The sequence below is a fragment of the Gracilinanus agilis genome, chromosome 2, assembly GCF_016433145.1.
Source record: "Gracilinanus agilis isolate LMUSP501 chromosome 2, AgileGrace, whole genome shotgun sequence".
Classification (NCBI taxonomy): Eukaryota; Metazoa; Chordata; class Mammalia; order Didelphimorphia; family Didelphidae; genus Gracilinanus; species Gracilinanus agilis.
Genome location: NC_058131.1, coordinates 453,927,345 through 453,937,342, shown reverse-complemented (window position 1 = coordinate 453,937,342; position 9,998 = coordinate 453,927,345). Strand labels below are relative to the sequence as shown.

At 34.6% G+C, this 9,998-nt stretch overlaps 1 protein-coding gene across 1 annotated transcript in view; it reads left to right on the top strand.

Moving 5' to 3' along the window:
- Window positions 1–9,998, top strand: part of KLHDC1 (kelch domain containing 1) — a 65,607-nt gene that overhangs the window by 11,860 nt on the left and 43,749 nt on the right. The window contains exons 3-6 of the mRNA XM_044659955.1: window positions 485–534; window positions 7,342–7,412; window positions 7,751–7,868; window positions 8,501–8,619. Of these exons, the coding sequence (XP_044515890.1) occupies window positions 485–534; window positions 7,342–7,412; window positions 7,751–7,868; window positions 8,501–8,619 (358 nt within the window). The remainder of the gene's footprint in view (window positions 1–484; window positions 535–7,341; window positions 7,413–7,750; window positions 7,869–8,500; window positions 8,620–9,998) is intronic.

The following is a 9,998-nucleotide window of genomic DNA, read 5'->3' as shown; positions in this document are numbered from 1 at the left end:
GGCTCAGGGCCAGCCTAGGGCTCGGATTGGAGAGGAGGGCGCGCAGGCCAGCCCAGAACTAGGGGAGGGGTGGGGATTAGAAGGGGGTGGGGTGGGGAACGCGCTGGACCTGCCCTAGGATCGGTAAGAGGGGCGGGGGAAGAGTACGTACGGGGTGGGGAGGGAATCACGCTAGGCCCGTTCCTGGAGCACGCACGGTTCTCTTCAGGAGAATGCAGGGAGGGGGAGGGGAAGGAATATGCACGGCCACCTCCTTGAGAGCGCGCGTGGGGAGGTGGAGAAGGGAGCATCCTCAGCCCCCTCCTGAGGGCGCGCGGTGGGAGGGGGGCGCAACGGGGAGAAGGGGGAGTACGCACGTCCCGCTCCTGGAGTGAGGCGAGAGCACGCGCGGCTCCTAACTAGGTGGGCTGGGGACGCACGACTCAGGTAGTGGCCGGGAGACCCTGGAGTATCGCGCAGGCTCTGTGGCCCCCTCTCCTTGCAGGTCTACAGGCCGGTCACAACCTCTCCTCTGTCCGAACTTCTCGTCGTCAAGTTTGGATGCGCCATGGAAGATCTTTCCCCTGGAAAAACCAGGCTGCCTTACATGAGCCCACTACACCGACCTCCCTACCTGCGCTAAGCACACCAAGCCACCTAATATTAGTGTAGGGCTAGAAGGGACCTTTGAGATAGACTAGTTCAACCTTCTTATTTTACAGATGAGAAAACTGAGGCACCAAAAGGTGAAATGAGGTGCCTAAAAGCACACAGCTAGTAAGTCCTAAGTATTGGGGATTGAACCCAAATCCCTAGATTCCCAGGGCAAGTGCTTTACATTGTGCCATACTCCATTCCTTTTATTCCTTTATCTCCACCATTAGTGGTGGTCTTGCCACTATTCCCCAACCATTCCCATGAACCTCTTCCATAACCCTCAATTTTCCCTCCTTTCTTTCTCTTTATACAGCGTTGATTCTCCTCTCAGCTACCTCTTCCAGAGCCAGTAACTTCTCTGCATCAAAAATTGACTCGGCCTTAAAGTACTCCAGCAGGACCACAGTATTGTACTATTGTTGCCGAGTCCCACAATCTCTTAGAAATGTGATTGAAATCAAAGATTTTTTTTTAATTGCTAGGTCACACTTAATTGCTAGTGTGTTACTAGATGGTTTTATGCCATGTGTTTTTCTTGTTGATATTTTTATTTTATCTTTTTAAGATTCCCAAAAGAACTTGTTTTTAATGTTTAGAATTTGTTAAAAGTTAATATACCAACAATTCATACAACTGAATTATATAACCTGACAGCCTTTCTGTTTCATTGAAGTACATTACATAATTATCCATTTAAAATCAAATATCTGAGTAACAATAAGATGGCAGATGGCTAAATCAAAGTATCTTTCAAATATAATTTGATATTCTACCCTTTACATCAATAAGATGGCAGATAGCCAAATCAAAATTTCTTTCAAATATAATTTGTTGTTCTACCCTTTACATTGTGTTTTTTCCAGTAGCCAGGTGGAATTTTGGCTGCCTGCTTTGGGTGTGATGACCTGAATAAGCACTTCTTATTACCTTATTAAGGCTTTCTTCTGGTTCAAAGCAAACTGATTTATGGATATCTTAAAGAGGTTACTATATTGCATAAATTCTTTAATTGACTAATCTACCCTCTTTAAATTGAGGCAAGTTTCCTCTCCTATTTGGTTTCTCTCCATCCCCAAGGGTATACTTAAAAGGTTTTTACAAATCATAGTCATTCACTCTAATATGGAAAATTTAAACAATATGGTAATGCCAATATACATTTAAAGGAACAAGCTTTTCTTTTCTGGTTGTAATAGCTGCTTTGAAGGGAGGGTTCCTGAATTTCCTGCCTTCCTACTCCAGGATAGTAAGTACAAGGTCCTATGACTTGGATTCTTACCAAACCCAGTCTCCTGGTGTGTTCAGCTACATTTCTGTTCACCTTCCTCCATGCTCTACCTTGCTACAGGTTCTAAGATTTATTTGCTTTTCCTGCTTTTTGTCAGAGGCACCTAGGGCCTCCATTCCATGCTGGCATGGCAGAAGATGCATAGAGGAATCATTTTAGGGCACAGTCCTCTTCTGCTTGTCTCTCTCTTCTCTGTATTTTGATCTGTAAAGAGTAAATTCTTAATTAGTGAAGTAATTAGAAATTCTTGATAACATAACAGATCACATGACTTTTTGACAGAAGCAAATTGTTTCCAAAACTAAAAGCCCTGGAATCCTGGGGATCTTTGGGTAGTATCTATGTGCCAGTATTCAAGGTCTACCAAGTATCCAGGGTTTATGTTGTTAAGAAATATTTTAAAAGCTATGGACCTTTATTATTCCAAATTAAGGGAAAGTGAACTTTAATTTGGTAATTGAATTTTGATACTTTCAAGGTCAAACTGAGAAAGAAGTTTTCACTTAAAACTATATCAGTAGTACCAGTCTTGAGGATATAGGATCCCCAAGCTAATAGAAAAAGATTTCTCTAACCCAACACTGCTCCCCAAATAAGTGTTTGTTTATATCTTATCTGAAACTTTGAGTGATCTAGTTCCTTTTTGTGGACTAATTGGGTTCAGAAGTCACTTGGTATATAAGCTCAGTAGGTCCTGTCAGAATAGCCCATAAATTCAACTAGCTATGTTTAGATCATGAATCTATGGTTTTTGTAAGGCTAAGCCATCCCTATAGATATTGTTAGCAGGAGAGGAAGAAAACAAAAAAAGTAGTAAGATCTAAGGAAGGAAGAAAAGTACATGGAAAGAATGATAAGAATGTCAAGAAGAATTAGCTTCAGTGCCACTGGAACAACATAAATTGCCTAGAATTGATCTAGGTCATCAGTCTTCAAAATATGTTCTGGGGAACCTCTGAGATCCTGAGATTAGGGGGTCCTCAAAGTCAAAACTTTTCATAATAATGCTAAGATTTTAAAATTTCTAATACAGTAAATATTCACAAACATAGTCTATATAAACAGAAATCTTGGGGATCCTCAATAATTTTTAATAATATAAAGGGATCCTGAGACTAAAAAGTTTGGGAATTGTTATCTAGATTATTATGGCTTAAAGGTTCCTGGGATTCTCAAGTTTCTTCAGTTATTCAATTTTTTCCCTAGTATAAATCATAGGAAGGCTGTAGGTATCTTGGACTAAATTAGAATCATCTCCATCCTTGAATATCTCCTCTCAAAGGTATTCTTTAAACAGGGAATAACCCAGGACTAAACTAGTTCTCTAGGTCACCGAGCTTCAAAACTGCAGTGCCCTCTAAAGGTAAGGGAAAGGTACTGTATGAAACAAATTATACTGCTTAGAAATCAACTAATCAATATAATTACTAGGCACTTTTGTGTGCCACATTGCTAAGTTCTGGGAATTCAAAGACAAAAATGAAACATGATTATTCATTGCTCTTTATGATCTTTATGCTCTTTATGATTTATGATACATGTTGGTAAGAACTCTATTGCTAGCACTACTTTGGGGAAAAGGTACATATAATTCAGTATACTTTGCAAACTCTACACATCAAAGAATTGATATAACTTCTGACAGCCATGACATTCAGGAACAATTTTGTTTTGATAATATAACATTTTCTCACATTCATGTATAGGAAATATTATGCACAAATATGCAAATCTTTGAATATCATATTATGGATTTAAACACAAATTAGAAAAATTACTCAGTGAATTTTTAAGTCAATAAGTATATCATGGTGTCTTGATTTATATTTCAAATTACAGTATAAAATTGCTGCTTCTGATTCAGAGGCATTTCAATTTTTGAAAGAATTAATCATTTTTTTCTAAGCAGTTGCTGTTCAGTAGAAGATATTCTACACTTTAAAATGTCTTAGCTCTATTTTTGTACTATTCTTAAATATACAAGCCAAAATATTGTTTTTCTTATCAACTAACAAAGAAATAACAGACTTAAGTATTAGAAAATTAGCCTTAGGATGTTTATATATCATATCATCTTGTGATTTCTTATAATGTTTTGGAAATCAAAACCAATAATTTTGCACTCAGTTCAACATTCTATTCACATATATTTTGCCCCATGGAAATTTCTGGGTATTTTACATGTATTTTTTTATGCTGAATTTAAAAATGCAACCAGATTTCTTTGCCACCTATTTTTTTAAATCATGTGTGAATTTGCATATAAACTATGTAATTTAATGAAGTAATAAAGTGTGATTCAATTGTGGAGTAGGGCAAAGAGGTGGGTGTATAGTGAAAAATCACTAGTTGACCTGTGCATTTTATGTGAAATCTCATTTTATATGCTATGTGGCATTTATGCATCAAAATTCTAAATATGTAGCAGAATATTCTTAGAACTTCAGGTTATAGAATCATAGAGCTAGAGCTTGAAGTAACCTCAGAAACCATTAAGTCTGAGCTCTCATTCAATTTTTAAAAAAGTTTTAATTTTCCTCTAGAGTCACGGTTGGTCATTGCATGATTTATGATTATGTCTTTCAAAGCTGCTTTACAATGTTGTTATTATTGTTTAAATTCTCCTTCTACTTCTGTTGACTTCCTTTTGTATCAGTTCATACAAGTTTTCCAGGATTCTCTGAAACCAACACTTTTATAATTTCTTATGGTACTGTTCCATCCATATACCATACTTTGTTTAGTCATTCCTTAATAGATAAATATCCCCTAAATTTCTAGTTTTTTGCCACTACAAATAGATCTGCTATAAATTATTTTTATAAATTTATTTATTTATAAATTTTTTTATATATGTCCTTTTCCTTTCTTTGACTCTGGAGTAATGGTATAACTTGGTCAAAAGGCATTAACAGTTTAGTGACTTTTTGCAACTCCCTCATTTTACAGATGAGGAAACTAAAGCCCATGTAGGTTGAGTGACTTGGCTCTAGTCACTAAGGTACTAAGCTTTAGTGGCTGGATTTGAACCCAGATCATCTGACTTCAGAATCAGGGCTCTTTCCGTTGTATCACATCTTGACAGTTGTATGCCAGGCAGTAAACATTATTTATTTAGCATCATTACTATTCCTAATCCTTTTTTCTCAAATGTTTTGTAGATGTTTATATTAGCCTTACAAGTTAACAAATCTTAGAGATGAAACATTATTCCTTTAGTTGAGAAGGTATTTTACACTTTTTTTTTCTTATTTACCATTTTGGGGGGTGTAAAATAGTTTTCAGGATAGGGCTTTAGTCTTACTCTTATTAGAGTACTTGTTAGAACTCAACATTAGTAGAATGCATGGTTAGTCAGTACCTGCCTAAAAGTCTGTTACCTTGATTTGGAAAGAACAAAAGACCATTCAACATATTGTTCTTTTTTGCTTAATACATAAAACTGACTATTTTCTAAATTTACCATCAGAAAGCAATAAGACCTATTTTATTCAGTGAAGAACTAAACAAAACTTCCAGTAACTGAGGACTTGAATGAAGATGAACCTGAGATTCAAACTGTAATAGTGAGGCTAAGTATTATATTATGGATGAACATCATTGTAGTGATTACCCATCTGAAATATCCTTTCCACTTTCAGATCTTTATCCGAGAACTTAAGTAGACCTAAATGATTTTGCTTATCATCAGTAAGGTAGTATTAAAGTGTCTGCACTGATCTTAGCTTATTTCAAAATGAAGTTGAACTTTTTAAGCTTCTAGACTTAGTGAAATCTCTAGCAAGAGAGTATCAAAATATGTTATATATTATAATATAATATCAAAATATGTTAGAAATTATCTCTTGAGAAACACTAAATATGAAAAGTATTTTTTATGATATCTGTTGGGTGTTAAAAGTGATTGTTCTTTTATTAGAATTATGACTTGGGCATGGAAAATATTGTTGCTTCATTTATAAATGGGGCAATATAGACAGCTACTGCAATTAAAAATTTTGTGTAAAGAAACTCATTCTAAGAGAAAAAAAGAAAACCAACATTTTTTTTGAATAAGCTTTTTTGAAATCATTGCACATTAAGCTTTAGCTTAATGGAAAAGTTTGTTGAGGCAATGAATCAAAATAGTGTAGATTTTCTGCATATGAAAAATAAATTTCCAAGAATCAATGAAGCTTATGTCAAAGAGGAGATATCTGAAAGTCCTTAAATAAGGAAAGTGATTGAATATGAAACTACAGGACAGAAAAGTGACTAAGAAATTGCCTGATCTTTTCTAAGTCTATAAAACTGTGGCAAGTAGCATAACTTAGTATCCAGTTTTTGGATTCACATTTTGACTTATTCCTAGAAAACTTGGTTGCTAACAGTTATGAATATGAGGATTGCTTTCATTAAAATAGTAGGAGAAAAGCAAAGTAGGGCAGGTTAAGTCTGAGCATTCTGAATAGTGACTGTTGGACCTTGTAGAGGGATATTCTACAGGTGAAATATAATGAAATATGAAAGCATCAGTAGCTAGATTTTAGGTGAGTTGAATACAATTTTTTATAGTAAAAAGGGATTTTAAGAAATTAAAAAACTGGTCCTCTTAATAACTACATGATAGATAAAATTTGAAGTTGTATTTGAAATTTAGCACCAAAAAAGGCTCTTATAGATCATCTGTTTTTATGGTTATGGCAGCAAAAACTTTTTCGACATTGTCCAGTATAATTTTTAATATAGTGACTTCTGACTACTAAAATGATTGCTTCTAAAGATTCTAATGTAGCATCTGTAACTTTTTTACTTAAATGTGTAACTTAAACAACTTTAGAATTCCTCTTCTTTCTAAGTTTTTTTGTGTTTCATGTTACGTCTACTTTTTTAGAAGGTTCTTGGTGGCCCTCTGGGGGAAATGTTTTTTAAACTTCTCAAGATTATTGTTTGTATTATTTAGCTTTCATAATAAATGTTCGAATTAATAAAACAAAATCAAGCTTGTCCCTTTTGGGCCATACTGTGGGCCATAATGTTCTTAGTTGATCTTTATGTGTCTTTTCTTTTGTAGTTATTTTCCATGTCAGAATGTACATCCTTTCTATACTCTTTATCTTCCTATGACTTTTTTTTTATTTTTTTTAATCTAAATTGTGTTTCCAGTCCAAATTTCACTTTTGAGACCCTTTCTCAGGTTGACTTTCCCAGAACTTTTTTTTTATGAGACCACTTGACTTTTTACATACTTCAGACTTTAGCAACTTATTCTTTCTCTTTTATTCCTTGAATATTTTATATTTAAAACCCCACATGATGATTTTTTATATCCGATTCCATTTTATATTTTGCGGTCACAGTTTTCATGCCCAGTAGCATTAATAATACGTGTTGTACTTAATTGACAAATGTGTCTTTTATATATCTTATGTTTTTAGTCTATTGAAGACAATGAAGTGTATTTGCCTAATGATGAAATTTGGATCTATGAAATTGACAATGGGTTGTGGTAAGCTATATATGTTTAAAATCATGCACTGTGCCAGCTCTTGTAGTAACCATGGTAGAATTTGGTTAAATGTTATAAGACTGTATTTGTACAGTTATTGTAGATGTTCAGCTTTTCTTCTTTTTTCTCACCTCTGATCTTTTCTTAAATCACATTAATTCTCAGTGCTTATAGTACAAATGAGAACATTGCACTATTTCGGCTTATGTCTGATAATCTTTGCTATGGAACTTTATAAAATCTTACAAAGTAAAATTTTTAGTGTATTTTGATGAAATGATTGATACTTTTGTTTGTCTCTCTGGAAAGTTATGGACTTCCATGTTATTTTGCTGCAGGACAATGCACCTCATGGAAGGAGAACTCCCTACATCCATGTCAGGAAGTTGTGGTGCTTGCATTAATGGAAAACTGTACATTTTTGGAGGATATGATGACAAAGGATACAGCAATCGAGTAATACATTGCTTAATTCAGGAAGCACACCATAGAATATCTAATGTAGAAACTTCATTTCATAAAATTGCAGATTGTTTAGTTGTGTCTGACTCTTTGTGACTCCATGGACCACAGCTATCCATGGGGTAGTCTTATTAAAAATACTAGAATGATTTGCCATTTCCTGATCCTTTTGTCAGCCAGTTAAAGGTTAAGTGCCTTGCCCAGAGCTGTGTAGCTAGGTTATATCTGAGGACAGATCTGATTCCTAGCACTGTATCCACTGAACCATAGCTGTCTCTATAATTGCAGAAACTTTAAGGTTAAGATAAAACCAATGCTTGAGTATGATCATAAGTCATTAAAGATAAACATTTAAAACATTTTTTACTGTGATTTTACTCCATGTCTTTTGGAGCTAATTTATATATTAAAGTTATCTCCATAGGGCAAGAAGGTGGAAGAAAAGATTCTGTGCTGTGTGTTTCATTTGTAATGATTCTTTTGATTCCTTTTTAATTAGTTTTACTATTTTTAAAGTTTTCTATTGATAAGCATAAAATGTAATTACATTATTGTTTGTTATTTTGATTGCAGATCCTATATAATGTATATTGAATTGTACCAATAGTGTTCTCCTTTTTTAAAAGCTCTATTTTGTTAATTTGCGAACAAGAGATGGAACATTCCAGTGGGAAAAAATCATCGACTTTAAAGGACAGCCACCTACACCACGAGACAAACTTTCTTGCTGGGTATACAAAGACAGGTAATGTTCAGTGGTTTTGTTTTATTCTATTGTTAATTGCATTTCTGTAATAAGGATTTGAGCATATGGAAAAAATAAAATGAAAAATCTTTAGTCTTGCAGTTGGGATTAAAATTGATATTAAAGGTGACAGGACATATTTAAAAATTGAACAAAATTCTTAATCATGAAAATAGGCAATAGAAGCTACTTGGTTTTAAATAATTTGGAATAATGGTATTTAAATCTGTCAGGAATCTGATGTAGAGGGGTCCTGGAGGGATAAGAAGAATGAGAAATGGTAGGAAGAATGAAATAAGACAAAGCTGGAGACAAAGCTGATAGCTGTCAGAGGCAAGGTTTATTGAGAATAGTTACTATTTTATAGAAAGGGCCAAACAAGCTGGAAATTTTGCATGAGTTTCCACATGCACAATAAAAATAAATGATTGGTAAAGTGGTAAAATGTAATCTGTTTACCTCATTGAGTCTACACAATGCTTTCTATAGGATAATAAATCAACATGTAACAACCTAACTTGAGGCTATAGGCCTGGGGTGAAAAGGTGAGATACAGGACAAGCTTCAGCTACATTATGGCCTTCAGCTTTCCTGAGGGTCTCAGGCTGTGCCTTCCATGTCCCCAGAGCTTTGCTTGATAGGGTCTCAGACTTTGCTTCCCATATAAACCAAAGTGGATTTTTATTTAAATCTAGTTGATTGAAATTAGATCTATTTTTCTTAAAAATATGATTATAGTAATCACAAACTCAAACTAATTATAGATTTTGTTTTAGAGGGAAAATACTATTTAAGATAGTAAATGGATGCCTACCCAGAGACTTAGTAATTCTGGGATGTTCCACTTCTAAGATTTCTCGTTTGTTTTTATCACTCATATTTTCTTTAAATCAGGGGAACCTTTTTTAATGTTATAGGCTCCTTTAGCAGTTTGGGAAAGCCTACGAACCTTTTTTCAGAATGATGTTTTTAATGCATAAAATGTAATATATAGTATTACTAGTTATAAAATATTTTTTGAGTTCATGTGCCTTTTGTTAAGCACTCCTATTTTAAAATGTTTCCAGATTCTATCCTAAGAAACTTTTTTTTCACTTATCTCTGTCCACCCTTAAGAAAGATAAGAGGGGGCAGCTCGGTGGCATCAGTGGATTGAGAGCTGGGCCTAGAGACAGGAGGTCCTAGGTTCAAATCTGGCCTCAGACACTTCCTAGCTGTGTGACCCTGGGCAAGTCACTTAACCCCTATTGCATATACATAGTATTGACTCCAATAGAAAAAGGTAAGGGTTTAAAAGAAAGATAAGAGCACTGATCTAAGTCTGATTTTACTCATCCCTTATACTCATCTGTTATTGTCTCTGAAAACAAAAACCACAA